We start from the raw sequence: 21,437 nt of genomic DNA, 5'->3' as shown, positions 1-21,437 counted from the left end.
GAATCAAATAATAACATGAACATTCAGAACATATAATTTACGTTGAAAAGGTGACAACAAAATCTGAATTAAAATAATAATATTAATAAAGATAATAACTATAGGAAGAAGAAAAAGGATTAGAAGACCAAAACAGAAACTGAAGTAAAACTTACACCAAATTGACCTTTAAAAAAAGGAATTTAAAAGAAAGAATAACAATTATTACGACGGTCAGAATCAATTGTAAATTAAATGGCAAGATATACTACACTAGTAAATCATATCAATACTTCAATATTTCACAGTTGGTCTTTATATTCACAAGACCCATTCACCAATTCCTTTATTATTTAATTTATTTCAGTGTCAAAGTTGGACGGAATAATCATAGATTAAACTTTACTAGACAAGAAATGATGAAGAAAAAAATCAAACATGTTACTCAGGAATACTCAATGACAATAAACAGTTTACTATTATCTTGATTGTCAAAATAATGCAGCATATGCAATAGAAAAATACCAGTATGTGAACAGCGCATTAGTTCTTATTCAAATTGTTGACAAATTGGGGGGGGGGGGGGGGGAGGGACCTCACGTAAACGTGGGTGACCCGTTTTCCATTTAATTAGGCTTAAGATCGGTCTAAGTACAGTCGAGTAATAATAACGCTTCAAATAAACACATAAGACTTTGACTTAAGCCTAATATCATACAGATGAGGGCATTTATCTTAGCTTAATAGAGGAGAGATATAAGATCCATACTCAGCCAACATTGTTTTTAAGATACGCAGTTTAATTTGCCAAGAACATCTTTCTTAGCCAAAAGATAAGAAGAGTTCTCAATTATGCTGAAATAATTATTTCATTATTTCAAAAGAACATGATGGAAAATGATAAGTCGAGATTTATAAACCGAAGAAGTGAAATAACAAAAAGAAGTGAGTATTTCAATGAATAGACCTAGAAATTGATTGTTCAATGAACAACCACCCATCTTCTCGAACACCTTCAAGTCAATCGCTATCGTTCACGATCGACCGTTAATTTTTTTGAAATATATACATGTGCATGCATTTTCCAGACAATTGGAAGAAGTCAAATATAACCTGAGTTGAACAATTTGATGATAAGAATTATATAATGCTAGAAAGAACTTTCCATGTCGGTTTATGTAAAATTCCATTGCATAATTGGTATTGACAACATCACGCTCACCAACTCATAAAATGAAGGTATCATCATAAGATAATTGTGAGAGTCGAGTAATGAGAAATTTCTTTTGATGTTGGAATGACCATACGATTACTTGTAGTTGTATTCTGCTCTCATATTTACTTAGATTACGAGTTGACTAAGAATTTCATCAAATCCCGAACTGAGTAAAAACGAGTTAGAATGAAAAAAGTACCGATGATGTTAAGTTTAAGATCTTCGATCATTGCTCAGAAGAAGACGAAGAACGCTGATTCATGATCAACCACTGTTGCAAATATAAAGTGGCAGCACGATTTTATGTTCTACTCGTCATCACTAAGGTCTAAAGATGATACGTCACTGTAGCCATCGTCGTCATCAAAAGCATCCTCATTAGAAACCTCGCTGATTGCGTCTGAGGAAATAATAAAGAAACATACATGTATCAAATGTCGATAGGCCAATCGGTTTTGCGACACAAAAAATGCAGTTGCCGCAGAAATATATCTGTACAGTTCTAGGATGACATTAATTAGTTTAACTATTTGTTATCTTTCCCTATCTAGTTGTATTCAACATTAACAAATTGTAACTGGTTATAAACTTATAGCATACATTTAAGTGTTGTAAGAGGAAATGTAAAAAGCTTGTGCGTTTCTAAGACAAAATAATTTTAAGGGCAGTATAAGGGGTGTACTGTGGTAAAACAAGCGAGAAGATGAAAATAAAGCAATATAAAATATTTTGTCTTATTCTCAAACTTAAATGTACTCTGTAAACTTATTTTATTACGTACATACTTATCAGTATTGTGTTACTTGTATAATTCATTTGTTCTATAACTATATATTGTAATACTGATATGGTTTATATATGTCATTTTAATTTGTGGATATTTGAGTGGAAAATAAATCAAATCAAATCAAATCAAAATAAAGAAGCTTTGGAAAACAGAAGAAAAATTCTAATCATACATTATTAGGTGAAAATAATTATACATCGACCCCAGCGTACACTGAAATTTCAGAAAATAAAGGGAAGTCAGGAAATAGTATACACACAAAAGAGGAGGAGATTGCGAAGAACAAAACAGTGGAGAGAGGAGGGGTCGAAAGAGAGGATGAGGGGGTGAAGGGGAGGAGGAGAAAAGGGAGAGGAGGAGCAGGAACAGGAGGGGGAGGAGGGGGGGGGGGTAACTTACCCATATCCTGAGTAGCTTGAAGAAGACGTTTTGCTGATCCGATCACGTTTCTAACCTTCACTATTTTCTTCGTCTTTTTCGGACCTGATAGAAAGATAATCCCACATAACAAATAATGCCAGTAAATATTTTTGAAATAATAATGACAAGTAAAAATAGTATTTAGGTATTCATGGCAACATTTAATTGCAGCTATTTTTTTCGGAGTGATGGTTGGATGGTAGGTTGAGAAGATGACTAAATACCAATCGCTGTCACATTGACTTCCTCCAAACACCTGATTGTAATTTAAAGCAAGTATTCATTATTTCCAAAGATATTCTATTATTATATGGAGGCGCGATGGCTCAGTAGTAGAGCATAACTAAATCAATGCGCTCGTGCCCTTTGAAAAATGCATTAATCCTCGTAACAAAGTCCTTCCGGAGAGAACTTAGAACCGTCGGTCCCCTGGTTGCTCACTTACAAGCATACACATGCTTTCCAAAATAGTCAAACCATCAAACACCATCTATCTATCTCTGTCCCTCTCTCTCTTTATATATAATTATAAGCAAACTGGTCAAACTATCGAAATTCAATAATGTCCTTTCAACAGAGACGGAGAAGTTAGCCAGCTGCCAGGTACCAGTGATATTATTCCAACAATCTTACCTTCTCCTCCTTTCGCTGCGGCGGCATCGTCATTCGACTGGTGAAGCTCCACGATGTCCCTCCCTTCTACCAGAGCTCCATGGGTCGAGCGAAGCATCGAGTCCTCGAGTCCTGCCCCGATGTTTGGCTTCAGAATCCGTTCAAATCGCCTGATGTTCTTCACCCAGCGGACGTAGCGGGAAAACTTCTTGTCTGATTTCGGATTTGATTTGGGTTTGGGCTTCTTCACTTTGGGAATCTCTTTCAACGTCTTGTCATATCTGTGTAAGAAAAAAAAAGAGAAATGGAAAATGGTCTTTGTTAAAAAAACCCACTAAAACAAACAGTTACGCTTCTTTTATATATTATATTGTGACCATAAATCACCAACGTCCATTTTGAAGGGCTGAAAATCTATGACATAATGAAACCCACTTAAAGCGTGAAAATGAAAACTTACTTTGGTGCATCGAATATCTTGCCAGATTGTGTTAGCACTTTACCAATTATGTATGGTAGGCAGGACATTTAAAAATCCATCTTGTGGATTCGTTTAAAGTAGCTGACTGAATAAAGAAATATTTTATCTACCGCCTTTAAAAAATAACGATATATTAAAGACAAATGAGAAAAACGAGATTTTTATTTGAAAAACAAGAAAGAAAAGGGAGATGAGAGGAAGGAAAAAAGGAAAGAAAGAAAAAAAGGAAAGAAAGAAAAAGAAGAAAAATAGAAGAAGAAGAAGGAATCAGACAATTTTTAGCCAGATAAATTTACTTAAAGGTGAAATTCAAAGAAAATCACAAATATGTCAACTAATGTATCACTAGAAACTGGTAAGCTAACAGATGGCCATCGTAGTTTGAGGTCAGCTACATATCGGGTGATTTATAAAAATGAAAATACAACCACCTCCATAGCAGCTGGGATATACGAGAGATTCACCAGAAAAATAACGATGTTTTAATGACGTCACAACAGGGACCAATACTGCTCAAGCAGACGACATCCCATAAAGAATGAACATAATTGCAAAGCTATTATTTGTCAAATTATAATGAGTTTAGTGTATATAAATGTACTGGCACGTTAAACCGATCAAAAGGGGACATGACCCGATTCTGATAACTAAATTCTTTTGCTTGTAAATACACAGGATAGGGGTTAATTAACAATCAAAGAAACCAGACTTTCAAATTGAAAAGCCCCCGGATTGATATTAAGGACGGCATTTGTTCCCTCTTAAAACGCCGAACATACCGCGGTGTCTGCAGCTGAATATACAATGGCGTCTTATTTTGTTTACAAGCGACAGATTCCTTTATTTTTGTATCGCTGCATTTGTCATCAAAATAAAACCATGCGCGGGGTTTAGAGTGAGGCAATAGATTATACATTTAGTCTGACGGTAGTGAAGTAAGAGAAAGAACTCAAGAGAAGATGAAAACACAGGCACTGAAAATGTGTGAGATGTCATGGGACATCGTCTGCTTGTGCAAATGATGTCCCTGCTGTGATCTCACACATCTCAGCAGCGTTCGGAGAGCTATTCAGGTGCTATGCCGGGGGTGTATTTAAGCGTTTTGTAATTTATAATAATCATACTTCGAATGTTTCCAAGCATTGAATTTTGATAACCTTTTCGAATCAAAGCTTCAAATTTGCAATAATGAAAATACAGCTAGATTTAAAATCAATGAATATCTACTTTAAAACAAAAGTAATCGCGAAATGGAAAGGAAAAATACCAACGAAATTTCAGTTCATACCTGTCTTCGTAGATATTGTCTGGCAGGCCATACATCGAACTCTGTCTATTCAGACGATCCTCTTCAACGCTTCGCCAGGAGACATATTGGCGGGAAAACCTCTTCACTTGTTCCTCGTCAAATTTATCTCGTATGTGCTTCAACGTCTGGTACTGCCGCACGACACTCTCGTGCTTCCTTTCCTGTGCATTCGCGATTTCTCGGGTCTGTATGGAAGCAAAAGAGCAGTGCAGATATCACATTTCTTAGCCGTTGGTGATAAAGTAAAGTTTTTGAGTAATAGAATTCAATCTCTAGTAACAAAAAAAAGATACACAAATATTAGATTTTGTGTAATTATCATTGTTGATCGCCAGTCATTAATGTCAAATGGAATTTCATGTACGGTATAATGACCATCGAAGAATCTAAAAAGTAATGTACTTGCTCAATATTATGGGGAAATCTTTTATCGATACGTCAAAACAATATTCCAAAACAATATTAAGTAGAGGCACCCCATTCCTTCCCATGGGCAATGCCCCTAGTCAAATTTTTCGCAAAATATAGACCTACCTTTTCGTCATCAATCTTCAACTGAGCTTTTTCGACCTTCTTCAGAAATGCCGTCTGCCGTTGAATCTTGTAATGCTGGTTATTGTACACCGAGTTGTAGAACTTCTGCCTTGCTAACGTCTTCTTCGTAATGATAGTTGGTCGTTGTCTTAAAGGTTTCTTCGATGTCTCGCTGCTGGTTGTGGATTTCCACGACGATTTTGTTGACGTCGTCGAGCCACTTACGTTGCTTCTCCGCGTCGTCGTCGTCGCTTCCGTTCGTTTGGTGCGCGATGTCTCCGCGCTGACTTCGCTCTGTTTCCCGTCTTCGTCGTTGGTCACGAACTCGCCACTGGATGTGAAGAACCCGGTCTTCGTGCGACGTCGCTGCATGGGTGGTTTTGAACGTCCCAGCTCCGACTTCGATCGGGGATTCACTCTGCTACTGAAGCCGGTACCTATCCTGCTATTTGTCGGCCTCGACGGCGGAGCCTTTGTCGGACTCTCGTTAAGTCTTTGCTTCCAGAGAGTAGACTTAGTATGCGATTGTGCATGCGTTCTATTTGCGAGCGCTTCGCGGCTTTCCAACGTTCTTGTTTTATTATCCTGATAAGATTTAGACGCGGTTTTATCCTTGCGGGATTCCGATACAGGTTTATGGCTAACATTTTCATGTTTCTTTTCGGACGTAGTTCTCTCCGCGGTCCTCTTTGGAAGTTTATTCGAAACCTTTGCGCTTTGGTCAGTAATATTCACATCACTATCACCCTTAGTCGTATTCGTCCTTTGATATTCTTCACTTGGTTCCTTGCTCGTAGAATTGCTTTTAGCCTTTTCATGTTTCTCCTCTTTCTTTCGCTCAGTTAAAGTTGTTGTGTTCGAATCTTTTAATCTTACACTTGGTCCATCTTTATGCACTGTTCCAACATTGTTTTCCTTTTCAATGCGAGGTAAACCTTCGGAGGGAAGCTTTTTTGATTGTGTCAACTCTTTGCTGGTTTTCGTCACGACATGGTTGTTTTCTTCCGCGTGGATTTTTGACCTGTAATAATAAAAAAAAAAAAAGAGGTATAGGCATTCGTAATAATGTTTTCAGAAATATTAAACATGGTTTGGTGTTCCAGTATTTTGAACGTCCGTAAAACACAAAAATAATCTGATCTACCAGCTTGTGATGTTTTCATCTTTACACAATCTGACAAAATTTGGCCGAGACCTTTGTCAGACATATTCTCACGATGTTCAATTTAAAAACTTTTGTGCATTTTCCTATTTCTTTCATAGCGATTTTCATCAGATTATCAATTAAAAGAAAGATGATAATAGTTAAACGATGACTTACGATTAATAACTGATCCTAATATTAAGCGTAGCATAGTTCTATTCAAATATCACCTACGAAATTCAATTGAGAAAGATCGATTACTTTTCATTTCAAGATATTGTTAATCAAAATTCTCATGCAATTTTTTAGCCACCCTGTATAGGCCAACCAGCCCTAGCAGAGAGAAAATAAAATAGACTTATTCTACAAAATATGCTGTCGAAATAAAAACAGAGTAGATTATTTTGAAAGTTTACCTGTCCCCTTTAGCTTGTGTTGCCTCCTCATGAGCCTTTGGTTCCTTTGGGGAGAGGGGCAAGGGGGTTTTCTTGGTCGGGGAGGGAGAGGTAGTTTTCTTGCCCGCATCTTTCGGCTTGCTGTGCTTTGGCTTTTGCGATGATGCTGGCGAGTCGACGGATGAGTTTGATTCGGGAGCTGTAGAGAATAAGAACCCATAGATCATAAAACCTGCAATTATACTGGGTTAATGTTGGTTAATGAAGACCGTAATGAAGAAGAAAACGAATAAGGTAGCAGATGATGAGAAATTGATCAATGATTACACGTGCCTATTTTCACAGGTCTACCAAACTAATTAACATGATTATATCATTTTAGCAATTTTGGCTGCACTTTTGAAATCTAAATCATTAAAGTTATTGCTGATTAAGACTGTTATCATAATGCAACTTTTTTTTTTTTTTGGGGGGGGGGGGGGGGTGGATGGTGTTGAATCACTGCATGCATACTTTACAACTTTACAAAGCAAAAGTTTGTATCATTTTAAAATAGTACGTATTGGTAGACAAAGAAGTTCCATTCGTTTTATGAAAGAGCTCGCTGTCGAATAGGTTTAGAGTGTCTTTATGACTTAGAAAAGGGTACTTGTTAAAGGTCCAAAGAAACTATTTTCGGAAATAAAAAGAGAATTTTGTGATAGTTCGAGGGGGGGGGGGGGGGTGCACTCCTCTCTAACGTGGACTAGTGTGGGGGACAGGTAAATACTAAGTTAAATTTTAAAAGGTAGGAAATATTGAGTTGGCATTTTGTAAGAGATGAAGGAACAACATAAGAAAGAATGTGAAATACTAAAAAAAGACTAAAATGTAAATAAATGTTAAAAGAAAATAAGACAGGAGAATAATGTTGAAGAGCAGGAGTGGAAAAGAGAACAGAGAAAAAAGAAGAGAGGTTCGAACAGAGAAAGAGGAAGAGAGGTTGAGAGAAAAAAACGTAAAAGGGAAAAGAAAGAACATAAAAATTAAAACAAGAGCGTGAACAAAGAGAAATAAAAGGATGGCAAAAAAGTAGAAAAAACTGAGGAGAAATTCACACGATGTTTTGAGAAATTGTCAACGACGATGGCAAGAAGAAATAAATTTAAAAAAAACGCATGGTTACCATATCATATTAATATATTTAGCTCTTTGGGTAAACCCCCCCCCCCCCAGATATTTCAAGAAAAATCATTCCATGCAAAAATGATATAGTTTATTACCTCCTGCGACAAGCGTGTTAATTTTAGGAAGTCGGGGTGCGGTGGCGGTTTTCTTCGACGATGACGTTGGCTCCGAGTTGTGTCTTTCGTGGTTACTAGGGCGTGGCTTGGAAGAGGGGGCAGAGTTGGAAACCCGTTCGGGACCTGAGTCGTAATAAAGCATATAAGCTCTGCAATATTAGTTTATAGTTATTAATGAGCAGCAAGGAATATTACCGGTTGCCACTTGCCAGTAAAACACTTTTGTTAGATGCTCACAACAATTTGTATGTGTCTTTCTTGGAAGTGATAAATGCAAGCTTTAGAATTGTAAATAGATGTTTCAAAGATATATTGAAAAACAAATAATTGTTAGTTCAGAAAAAAATAAATCAAATAACAATAATAATGCAAAATTGAGGAGCATGCCACAATCACCTGTTTACGGACTTATTTTTAAGGATGAATTTCATACGATTTGCTTGTTTTTGTTTGTTTGTTATTTTTAGTGATTTGAAATTGTCAGCTAGCGCATTTCATATACGCACTATGTGAACTCGTTGGTGTAGTTAAAAAAATATATTAGAATCTTGGTAATAAATACTTGGTTTTACTTTCTTTTACTAAAAATATGTATTTTGTTAAAAATAATTTATTGGTGGGGACGATGGCTATTTCATCCCCTGAAGTTTACGGCCATGTGAATTTACCAATTACCATTTATATTTGTTACTCACTTTCTGTCTTGTCTCGCCTGGAAATGGTCGGCACACTTCGCGAAGACCTCCTCGCTTCGGCGGCTAATGCAGCGGCAGCTTGCGTTCTCCGACGGTTGACGCGAGAGGGCTCCTTCCATGTTTCGTAGACAGCCGGAAGTTGGATGGATGACGAGTGATTGGGACGTTTCTTTTCGGATGGCTTCCATTTGACTTGTCCGCCGCCTTGCAATCTGTGAGGAGGTAGGGTAAACAAAAGATTTTTTGTTTGTTTTTAATATAGTTTGTTTAAGAGTGCACGGAATAAAAAAGGAACCAAGAGACAATTGGAGGGAGAGTGATTACATAAAACAATTGTGAAAGACAGTAATATAATATAAATAATTATGAGGAACGAACTATGTAATTTTGATGGCGATGCCCCCTCTTTGGAGTGCCTTCCCTCGCCTCGTGCATGAGATACGCGGTAAAATAAATATGTTCAACTTTACGGACGTTTCTTCCCTAAAGCATTGGTTATGAACTATTTAATTAACCTGTTATATCATGGCACGTTTATATAATCCATTTTTATTTTGTGTTTAGTCAAAGGCAGCTTTTGTTTCATGAATGCGTACAATCTTACACCAGAAGATTGATGTGCCTTACTATGATTGTTTTTTCTTCTAACAACACCCCCTCACCCCCCCCCCCGGTCCCCACGCTCTCTAATTGTTCCGCTACCTCCTCCGCCAGAAATATTTTTTTCTGTTAGATGAGCAAACATTACTTTGGGTTCGCCAAAGGATATGCTCCAACAGGCATGTAGCAGACAACAATTAAAAGCAAACATTCGTCCTGAATCCCTTCAACAGTTTTGTTTAATCACGTGTGTATACATACTCAGTTACTATGGAGCTTAGAAGCTCTTTTTTGCTTCACGAAGAGACAAAACATGGGCCGAGACGGTTCCATGACACATGCTCCGCCGACGATTGCTCCGCCGACATTTACTCCGCAAAACGCGACAATTGCTCCGCGACATTTGCTCCGCGACATTTGCTCCGACGTCAAATGCTCCGCCGACAGGTGCTCCGCCGACAGTTGCTCCGCCGACAGTTGCTCCGCCGACAATTGCTCCGCCGACAGATGCTCCGCCGACAATTGCTCCGCCGACAATTGCTCCGCCGACAATTGCTCCGCCGACAATTGCTCCGCAAAACGCGACAATTGCTCCGCCGACATTTGCTCCGCCGACATTTGCTCCGCCTGAAGCGACACTTGCTCCGCCGACATTTGCTCCGCCGACAATTGCTCCGCCGACAATTGCTCCGCCTGAAGCGACAATTGCTCCGACGACATTTGCTCCGCCGACAATTGCTCCGCCGACAATTGCTCCGCCGACAATTGCTCCGCCTGAAGCGACAATTGCTCCGGTGACATTTGCTCCGCCGACAATTGCTCCGACGACATTTGCTCCGCATGAAGCGACACTTGCTCCAGTGACATTTGCTCCGACGACATTTGCTCCGCCCAAAAAGTGTCCCATTAAATACAAATGCTACTAGTACTACGACAAATGCTTCGCCGACAATATATTTTTTTCACGGGTTGTTTTTGTTTCTTTTTTTTTTCTTCATTTTCTGAATGCATTTCATGAAATTATGTAAATGAAATGAAATGAATGAATGTTGATGATGTGGGAGGAAAAAGCAGTTGCCTAAAAGTCATTTCGAATATACTGAAATAACTTTCCATCTATCACTGTACGTCCCACATAATGTACACTAAACACTCATTACATGTCATGGGAAGTTGTTTGTTTTTTTAAAGTAGAGCAGCAAGCCACATTCCCCAATACGCGCATACATCCTAGTTAATTTCAAACAGCTCATCAATATGTAAGACCTGAAATTACCTCAATGAAAGAAGACTAATAACATGAGAGGAAAGAAAAGAGCAAAGAAGACAACCGTGTTTTGCTATTCCCCATAATGTTTGATTTAAAAAAATAAAAAATAAAATTATAGCTCCTTACGCAAGTTCTCCGGCGAAAGATAATTACTCCGCTCAAAATCTGTTTCATGTATTACTCATTAGCTGATCCAAAGCTCAAGGCTATCTCTCTCTCTCTCTCTCTCTTTCTCTCTCTCCCATGCTCCTCCTTTTCCTGTTTAAACCGTTTTCTTGTCTTCTTTGCTCTTTTCTTTCCTCTCATGCTATTAGTCTTCTTTCATTTTCATCACTTCTTCTCTGCTCCCCCTCTCGAGTTATATTTCTCTCGTGAAATTGAAACGTAAAGTAATACAATCATGTAGTACATTCTTGTTTAGAATAATATTTTCAATAATATCCAGTCCATTTTCTAAAGGTTTCTTTCCTTTAGTTAAGTGTATGTAGCGTTAATATATATATGTTAGTGTGTAAAACACTCCGTTTCATTCGAGTACTTTGTTTTCACTGAATAATTTAAGGGACTCACGAAGCCACCGGAAGAAGAGCAATTGGCTTATCATGAAGAACTAACATCAAACTGCAACAAAATGATTTGTATAAATGTGAATAAGCAGAAAGGCTGCCATCTCATTTTCCCGTCTGAATGGGTTCTCTTCCTTTATGTATATAAGTGCCCTTATTTTCTAAACTTCCATGATGACCTAGTACATTGTCTAATGCTTTACCTAGTAAGATGCATTGATCGAGGTAATTTCAGGTATTACATATTGATGAGCTACTTGAAATTAACTAGGAGGTATGCGCGTATTGGGGAATGTGGCTTGCTGCTCTATTTTTTTTAAAAACTTCCCACGACATGTAATGAGTGTTTAGTATACATTATATGGGACGTACAGTGATAGATGGAAAGTTATTACAGTATATTCGAAATGACTTTTAGGTAACTCCTTTTTTCCTCCCACTTCATCAACATTCATTCATTTCATTTCATCTACATTATTTCAAGAAATGCATTTAGAAAATGAAGAAGAAAAAAGGAAAAGAAAAAAATAGGTGTAAAGAAACTATTGTCGGCGAAGCATTTGTCGTAGTACTAGTAGCATTTGTAGTTTATGGGACACTTTTTGGGCGGAGCAAATGTCGTCGGAGCAAATGTCGGCGGAGCAATTGTCACTTCAGGCGGAGCAATTGTCGGCGGAGCAATTGTCGGCGGAGCAAATGTCGGTGGAGCAAAAGTCGGCGGAGCAAATGTCGGCGCGCAATTGTCGCTTCAGGCGGAGCAATTGTCGGCGGAGCAAATGTCGGCGGAGCAATTGTCGGCGGAGCAAATGTCGGCGGAGCAAGTGTCGCTTCAGGCGGAGCAAATGTCGGCGGAGCAAATGTCGGCGGAGCAATTGTCGCGTTTTGCGGAGCAATTGACGGCGGAGCAATTGTCGGCGGAGCAATTGTCGGCGGAGCAATTGTCGGCGGAGCATCTGTCGGCGGAGCAATTGTCGGCGGAGCAATTGTCGGCGGAGCAACTGTCGGCGGAGCAACTGTCGGCGGAGCATTTGACGTCGGAGCAAATGTCGCGGAGCAAATGTCGCGGAGCAATTGTCGAGTTTTGCGGAGTAAATGTCGGCGGAGCAATCGTCGGCGGAGCATGTGTCGGGTTACCGCCGAGACCCGTCAAAATAACCATAGACCTAGGTCTATGAAATAACCGACTTGTAGAGTTTATTATATTTATCGACGAGTGTGATAAGCAAAAACGTTCACCCTGCCACTTCCCGGTCCCTTCTATCTCTCTCCCTCTCCCCTCCCCTCTCTCTCTCTCTCTCTCTCTCTCTATCTCTCTCTCTCTCTCCCTCTCTCCCCCTCTCTCTCTCCCTCCCTCCCACACTCACTCACGTTCTTTCTCTCTTGATTCCCCTTACTTTCTCTATATTTTAACATCTCACATCTCACTCTTCTCTCTCTCTCTCCCCCCCTCTCTCTCTCTCTCTCTCTCTCTCTCTCTCTCTCTCATTCTCCCTATCCATCACACTCTCTTCCTTATCACATCGTCTCTCGTTCATAATGCATTATTTGTTGTTATTTCATATTACATTCATAAAAGTGTATACAGGTATATCCTCCATAATTTTCATTTAATCGGGGGCGTTTCTACATTATTAGGACCAAATATGAACCGAATCTGCCAACAACTGAACGAAATTGGGCCAACAAGCATACCTAAATGAGTTACAAAATGGACCTCAATCTTTTTATTTTTCGACAAGGCTCGTAGAATAAAATTTTGCCTACAGAAACTTCGAAGCCGATGCTTATGATGTAAGTCACCCGCGATAGTACATTGTGATTCATTTCTTTTCATCATAAAACTTGCAAAGTGAGTTACATGTATTTTATGGCCATGGTTTCCCAGAGCAACCGACTAAATCCAATAAATAATACTCACATCAACACAGTCAAGATGAATACATAAATCAATGAATAAAGAATAAATTAATGAATAAAGAAAGAGAAATGAGACTAGTCATATTAAACGGGCGTTATACAGTCTTCATATTGCAGTCATCGTGTTGCTTTTCGTACATTATAAGATTGCTTTCTGTAATGATAAAATAAGCGTCATATTTGATTTATTGAAGGCTTCTTTTGTATTACCTGACCTCGGAGCAAATTTCAGGTGTAGGGTGGTAGATAATCAATTATGAGGACCCACTACTTTAATTATTTCCTATCCGAGGGACAGTCATTTAAAAATGGCAGCGCATCGACTTGGTTTTCAAACCCGGGACTCCCGGGGGACTCCCCTGTTACGAGGCCACTGCTCACCCATTGTTGAAATCATCACCGTGATAGCAATAAAATTCCTTCTCAATACAGTTTAGACCCCCGGGAGTTTCGATTCCGCTTCAAAAGTAATAAAAGCGATATGATAAATGAAATGTCAAATCACTATACTGAAATTTCATTGTAATTCTTTTCCTGATCTTAGAGAGAAATACAAAATGATGCTGTGCTTGCTACTGTATTTGTTTCGTTTTATGTTAATGATGATCAAAGGACATACTGGATTTAAGATCAATGTCGTCTGTCTCATATGAAAATTTGATTCGAGAAAATAAATTTGCCTTTGAGTTTATTACTCGAAAGTCTTTTAGATTCTGTTTGATTATGCTCTTGACTTCAATGCAAAAGAATTTTTTAATTATTCAAATTACATTTGAATATAGTATGGTGAGGCATCAGTATAAAGAAAGGCCCTGTGTTAATGTGATAACGTTTCACTTCTTTGCATTCAAGAGCCGATGCTTCGTATCCTCTGTATTCCGTCGGTAAATAGAAAGTTTTTCTCTACCCTAATGGAGTTCAAACATTCCTTTTACTTTCTCTGTTCTCCTTCACTAAGTTTACTCCCAATTAATAACCTGCCATTGCTACAATGGCTGTTTGTCAAGAAAAGAGAAAGGGTCAGGCCAATTCACAGAACCATTGAACAGGTCCAACGTATACATACATGTACGCACGCTTCACTTAATATCGCCACGCCACAATTTCCTCGTTTAATTGCTGAAAAGGCTTTCGATCGAGTTAGAAGTAGAAGAACGGCGTATACATATGCAACTCGCATTCATCTATGAAGAAAGGATACTGGATTAGTTGGGAAGACAGTTTATACGCTCCTTTCAAATTTTGACAAAGACTTCAAGCTGTTTAAACTAAGTAGGTGGGAAGGACATTCAAACTAAACTATGGAATGAAATCGAAGCCCAAATATACATGCAGGTGTTTTCTTCTGCATCCGCTTGGTGTATGTGTATGGTATATGTACAACAACTATGACCAAGCAACCAACACCTACAAAATACATTTGTTTATTTCATCATGATTTAAGTAATTAAGGCGACCAGTCTTTCTCGGTTGGTTTCCAAGATTTATACCAGCCAAAAACTTGGGAGAAGATTGTTTTGACATCATTCGGAAAGGATGCGTTTACTCAACGAAACTTTAACGAAACATATTTTGTTGTCTGTACTATTGCTAATTGTATTTCTCTATCTCTCTGTCTCTCTCTCTCTCTCTCTCTCTCTCTCCCATTCAATCCATTTCTCTTTATTTTATATATTCTTAATTCCATTCTTCCACCTTCTCTTTCTAGCTATTCTTAAATTATTCCATATTTTTGTCGGTTTAGTGGGCTGTTAAGAGTATCGTTTGCTCTCGACCTCATGAACCATTTTAAATGTCGGTCCCATGGATTGTAGATTTGCTGGGATTACACCAGGGAGATCTCCCTGATTACCGTCGAATAGGCCATTTTCGTAATGTAACAAAAATGTAATGCATACGTCTTTGCAAAGTGTCCCGATACAAATGATTTCATTCACCTGCTATTAATTGTTGTTAGAGAGGACAATGTCATAATATTTACTAACAACTAATGCATGCATGCAATTTGCATTGTGACTATTTAAATACATTTATTCATAACAGAGGAATGAAATCATTCATATCGAGGCGCTTCACAAAGACAGATATGCATCAAATGTGCTTACATTATGAAAATAGCCTATTGCAAGGGAACTCACAATTTCACAATACCACCCACGTTTTCCAATGAATGGGTCGCACAAAATCGGATATAATACCATACTCGACCCCTCATTCACTGTATTTGATCTTGGAATGATTGAAGGAGTGCCAGGACATGGTTTAATTCACAATCCTAAAAATACTCTGGGACTATTTGTTGTAACCCAGTGGCATGGTTACGCCATGTCAGCCTAAACGAAAAGAAAAGGAAAACGAGAGAAGAAAAAAAAATGTGCGGGAGATTTTTGGTAAGCACAGTGGCAATGCGCGGCTTCAATTGGCCATTTTCGTAATGTAACCAGATTTATTCCATACGTCTTTGTGAAGTGCATTGATACGAACTATTTCATTCACCTGCTACAAGTAATTGTATTTCAATACTCAGTATGAAAATTGCATTATTACATGTTGTTAGGTAGGACAAGCCATAATGTTGCCCTACCTAGCAACAATTGATGTATGTAATTCGCATTCTGACCATCGTGATTATGTCTTCAGGAAAAAAAAGAAAAAGAAAACAGACCTGTGGAAATTACTAAAATACAATACACGTGGAAGTTTTTGAGGCGTTGTAAGACAAGAAAACAAGCAAATAAACGAAAAAATAAATTAGGGATCTTTCTTTCAAATCATCGCTTGTCAAATCACGAGAGTATGACATTCATTCAGTTAAACCATGAATAAAAAGAAATAAATGGATAAGAAACTACTACCGATCCTGAGGACATTAGGACACCTCTCTCTCCCCAATTACTAATTATTAGAATTGTATCTTGCCTCGATTCGTTTTGTTTGTTTTTCTTAGTATTCTCTAGCTTTTGTATTCTCCAGCTCATTACAAGAGAAATGGGAGTCGAAGAAGACAATTCATCACAAGGTTGTTTCTAAATATAACCGTTCTCCTTCTGGCATTTAGCGGAACAAAATGTTAAGTCCTTTTTAATGTATGCATCTGGAGGATTCGTACTATTTACTCTCGATCTGTTTTTAGCATTCCTAAGGCTTCTTGGCCGATGTAGGAGTGGAAACCGTGAAGCGCCAGGACCAACAATTCTTTGTCTATTTCTATGTTTAGCTCGATATTCTAAAGGGCTTACAACTACTCTTAGTCTGAATTTTAAAAAGGGCTGAGATCTACTAAGGGCACTTCAGAGAATTCTGCCTTTTGGCACATTTGTCGCTTCAAGTGTTGGGTTTTATCATCCAGATTCGTTGTGGTTTCTGTTATTCCAGTATTTTTGTGTGGAATTTGTATTTCTCATAATTGTTATTGTTTAAATGTGCATTATGATTAGAAATTGTACATTCTTGAGGTTTATTCAGCTTTCTTGTCTAAATTGTCATTCTCTCTTTTACTTTAGTTTTTCACTAACGGTCAATAATGACGGGTCGAAATAGACTCTTGGGGCATGTTGATTTAATAATTGTGTTGTGGTCTAGTAGATAAGTTTCCGGACTGTGATCCACAAGGTATACCGGGTTCGAATCCCTTTCGCATGCACTAATGTCCTTTGGAAAGACATTGAACTTTATATTTGCCACACTCCACCCAGGTGATGTAAATAGGAACCTGACATGAATTAGTTTCTTGAAATTGAAATGCTCGAACACTGTAATGGCAGCCATGCTAATAAAATCCAGTGTAATGATAAGCAAGCGCCAGGAGTGGCAATATGCTAGACATGAGCGCTAAGTGTATACAAGTTTCCATTATTATTATCATTATCATTATCTTTATCATTATTATTATCAAAAATCTGATTCCTCTTCTACTTCTTCTTCTTCTTATTATCATTATCATTATTAATTTCAAATATTCACTGAATGGTGACATTTGAAGCTAAAAAAGCTATAAGTATCATTATTCTCCCATTTTCGTTCTAAAATTTTAAAATCTACGTGTTGTATTGCTATTTATTGTGAGAGCCGATTCCAACTGGTTACCATATTTCACAGCAAGCAAGTATTTTCATCGATCATAATGTTCATCTTATTGATTTTTTGCGATAGTTATGCCAAATTGCATTTAATGACCACCTAGACAGTGCAATAATTATAGTTTATATATGTTTTTATCGACTTATCGAGCTTTTATTTTCACTCCGATTTCTTTCTTTACTTATCGTCCTTTTTATCTCTCTCTCTTTCTCCCTTTAATGTGTCAATATAATTAGCTTATTGAGCTGTTTATAGATATGCCTCCACTGACAGAAATTGAACAACCGACATCGCAAATGAATATACAATGTATCTATTGACTTTCATTTCGAGAGGCGACGAAGAAAACACAAAGTTTTACCCGACATTGGACCATTAGAAGAAAGAAAAAACTCCTGAAGTACGTCATTAATTTTTTTTTTCTATGTTTCTGCAATAGGTTACGAAAATTGTTTTAGCCCATTTTTCGAAATAGTGATCAATCTATTGAGACATGTTTTAAACTCTCTTTCTGTTGAATAATATCTTCATTTATAGAATCTATTGTAAAACTTTTAAAAGAAACATTTCTATAAAGAATCGGTCATTCAGAGTTTACTCGCGATTACATTTTTCTTTTCATTTCGATAGGCAATAAGCATTTTGTTAAATGTACACTAAAATTATTGCAATCTTTGAATTTGAAATAAATTGATTATTCGCGATTTAAAGATATGTTGAGAAACATACATTCTTGGGGAGGGGTGTACATGTAGTTGAAGTAGTACTATTAGTAGTAGTTGCAGCAATAGAGTAGTAGTAGTAGTAGTAGTAGTAGTAGTAGTGGTAGTAGATGAGTAGTAGCAGTAGTAGAGTAGTAGTATAGTAGTAGTAGTGGTAGAAGTAGTAGCAGTAGTAGTAGTAGTAGTAGTAGTGGTAGTAGATGAGTAGTAGCAGTAGTAGAGTAGTAGTAGTAGTAGTAGTAGTAGTAGTAGTAGTAGTAGTACTAATAGTGCATATAGTAGCAATAGGCTGTATAGTAACAGTAATAGTCTTGTTTAGTATATTACCTTGGAAGATGCATTATTTGTATTCTCGGCGAGATGGGGATGCCTTCCTCCCTTCCCGAGTCTTTGTCGTCTGCTACCATTCGGGAAATAGTTTTCACTAACCCATTCAAATTATTCCTCACGTGAACAACTCCAAATCAAAACCAAGGCAAAGTCTTCGGATGGTGCAATATCATTCACCAATAATATCACTTATGTTTCGAAGAGAATTGATACTTTAACACAATCTTAGTTTGGTCCAAGCAGCCATTGTCCAACAACAAACAGTAGTGATATTCTTTTATTGGTTATCCATAAGCTAAAAGGAAATGCACCTTCCCCTCGTTAATATTTTAGCATGATCAAGCCGAAGTGTGCGTGTGCGTGCGGTCTTTCGTTCCTTCTGCCACTCAAATGCCCTGTATACCTAGCAACGGAGGTTTATTACAGCGTCGCGGGAGAATTAAAGCTGACACGAAGAACGTCGCGAAATATATTATATTCCAAAGTTTCTTTTAATAATTAATATGATAACTAACACGAATATCTCCAATGAAACTGCAGCTTACAGCATCCCATCGCCCACCGTTGACGGGAACAAAAAAGTATGTTATTGAGAAGCGTTGTCAAACATCCTGCTTATAATCTCCGCATAAAGGAAAGGGGGATCGAAAACTGCCCTAGGGGAACGTTGAAGTACCCCTTGGGTCCTCAATGAACATCAATACCCCTATTCAAGCGTGATTTTCAAGTTCGTTGCATCCATCTATAACATGAACAAAAATAATCAATTTATAGTCGCTCGCTGTAAGACTTAAGTAATGGGATCGTAATAGGAGACAATGGCGATGAAGAATTGATAATCATTAACAAAGAAGATTATTCTCTGCAAAGAATATCCAAAGTATTTGAATGCTTTCCAGGAAGACGAAGGTCACATATAGATTTCCTTATTCCACAGGTGCAAAGGAATAAAATCTTTAACATTATGTAGAACCATCCTGTCAATGTATTTTTGTTTCTATATTAAAAGTTAGAACCCAAAATAGGAATGATAGTACTATGAGGCATCAGCACGTCTTTTTTGCTCAGGTATAATGTTGAAGCAAGATCCGTCCAAACTGCAACTGCTGACCAAGAATGGGCCAAAGAAATGTCAAATTAAAGATTGAAAGAAATCCATGACAAGTGAGATTACGCTGTCAGCACTTTGCTGTATCAAAATAAGTTCTTAATAAGCGTTGATAATGCAGCAATGAACTACTATTCCAATACTGACGGCAAAGTGGCGGCAAAGTCACAAATCATTTCCGGTGGCTATAGATTTCACATGCGCCCCTCGAAGAAATATCATCACTTTTGAAAGAACGGTCTTTGAAGATATACTTTGTATCACTACTCCTTGCACCTCAAATTTCAGGGAACATGCTTGTCAACTTCTACTTTCTTTCAAACCAGAAGCAGAAAACACCGTTCAAACTTTAGACAGCTTTGAATACAATTCCACAGACATCGATCGGTGATCTATCGCATTACAAGTGTACATATATTTGTAAACCACAAGTATTCCCGATCAATACGCAAGTGTAATAGCACACAATGTACCCATGCAGTCAGATCGACTTCGCATTTTTGCAAAGTGGGTAAACTTTGAAGAAAAGGACTCCGCGCGTGTGCTCGAGCATCACTGTTTATAGTCTATGGCAACGAAAACCATTGTGTTCACGTCGACTCCGAATTTTTTGTCTAGTGTTGGTTCTCGAGTATTATTAATTGTTCACCCGCTTAACTGTCCTTTTTGTGGCCATTTTCTTTCTTTCTATCTTTCTTTGTACCCCCTTTATTTCTTTCTCACTCTGTTTTGGGTATACTCTTGGTTTTCCCCCTTTTAATTTACACGGAACACCAATATTTAAAATCTACAATTTTAAAGGTTTTTAAGACTTTAGGTTCTACTATTTTTGTTGGTTTTCCCCTTTTAATTTACACGGAACACCAATACTTAAAATCTACAATTTTAAAGGTTTTTAAGACTTTAGGTTCTACTATTTTTGTTATATTTTGATTGATTCATTATTATTTCATAAAGTCCGACTCCTTTTCACACATAAGTTAAAGGGGAAGTCCACCCTGAAATTAAGTTAGTTTTAATAGGAGTAGAAAAATGAGAGAAAAAAGTCAGTGAAAGTTTGAGCAAATTCCGATTAAAAATAAGGAAGTTAGGATTTTTGAAGTTGTGATCAATCAAACACAAATTGGCAACTCTATGACGTATCATGCGAGCTCAACTTCCATTTGCTCAGTACTAAAAAAATCTAAAATTTTCATTTTCCCTCAAGAAAAATTTCAACCATACATGCACCCTAAATATAATAATTGCAAATATGTTTCTATACTCCCCCTGCAAGGAACAAATATATATTCCGTCATCAATAACGAAGAAAACATGATTTTATGGAATATTATGCACAAAGCAAATGAAGGAGAGCTCGTATGATAAGTCACAGAGTTGCCAATTTGTATTTGATTGATCACAACTTCAATAATTCATAACTTTCTTATTTTCATTCAGAATTTGCTCAAACTTTCACTCACTTGATTTTCTTATTATTCTGCCTCTATCGAAACAAACTTATTTTGTGGGTGGACTTTCCCTTTAAGATCAAGCAATAATTTTCAAGCAATGTATAGCTTTAAATGCAATTTCCCGACTTGTTATTCAGTTGCGCCGCGCCGCTCCAAAGCTTTGGAATAATCTTCAACTAGAAAAAGCCTCATCTGTTGCTGTCTTAAATTTTTTTTTTGAAGACGCACTTGTTCTCAGAAGCTTTTGAACAGTTTTTGTATTATGTGTCTGTTAAATAGCACTGTTAGGAGTTGTGTTTGCATCATGATAACAGCACAGTAGAGTATAATGTATATAGTAGCTGTGCTATACAATCATAGCTATACAAATTGATCGAATCAATTGACACGTTAACGTAATGCGAAGTACATTTTCCATTATCCAATACAATTCTTTAAGAAAAACACCATTTTCTTGATTAAATTCTTTTCCGAAAGTAAAGTACTAAAAACTATACCGAACAATAATTCCTTCAATGTACCAGCGATGTAGCTA

At 37.5% G+C, this 21,437-nt stretch overlaps 1 protein-coding gene across 1 annotated transcript; it reads right to left on the bottom strand.

Moving 5' to 3' along the window:
- Positions 1-971: 971 nt before the first annotated feature.
- Positions 972-19,952, bottom strand: LOC100888995 (serine/arginine repetitive matrix protein 2). The gene is made up of 9 exons (XM_030985449.1): positions 18,338-19,952; positions 8,856-9,067; positions 8,140-8,283; positions 6,899-7,076; positions 5,339-6,359; positions 4,784-4,989; positions 3,036-3,295; positions 2,382-2,465; positions 972-1,595 (listed from the first exon to the last, which is right to left on the bottom strand). The coding sequence occupies exons 1-9, from the start codon at positions 18,415-18,417 to the stop codon at positions 1,504-1,506; spliced, it is 2,277 nt and encodes a 758-aa protein (XP_030841309.1). The 5' UTR covers positions 18,418-19,952; the 3' UTR covers positions 972-1,503.
- Positions 19,953-21,437: the final 1,485 nt, after the last annotated feature.

The sequence above is a fragment of the Strongylocentrotus purpuratus genome, unplaced genomic scaffold, assembly GCF_000002235.5.
Source record: "Strongylocentrotus purpuratus isolate Spur 01 unplaced genomic scaffold, Spur_5.0 spur5_scaffold_15, whole genome shotgun sequence".
NCBI classification, from domain to species: Eukaryota; Metazoa; Echinodermata; class Echinoidea; order Camarodonta; family Strongylocentrotidae; genus Strongylocentrotus; species Strongylocentrotus purpuratus.
The sequence above is the reverse complement of the archived record's forward strand: the minus strand, read 5'-3'. Positions and strand labels throughout refer to the sequence as shown.

Coding starts and splice junctions, on each gene's coding strand:
- LOC100888995 (XM_030985449.1), bottom strand. CDS start 18,417: ATGGTAGCAGACGACAAAGACTCGGGAAGGGAGGAAGGCATCCCCATC. Junction 4,990..5,338: donor TGAAGATTGATGACGAAAAG/GTAGGTCTATAT, acceptor GCTTCCATACAG/ACCCGAGAAATCGCGAATGC. Junction 3,296..4,783: donor GACAATATCTACGAAGACAG/GTATGAACTGAA, acceptor TTTCTTACACAG/ATATGACAAGACGTTGAAAG.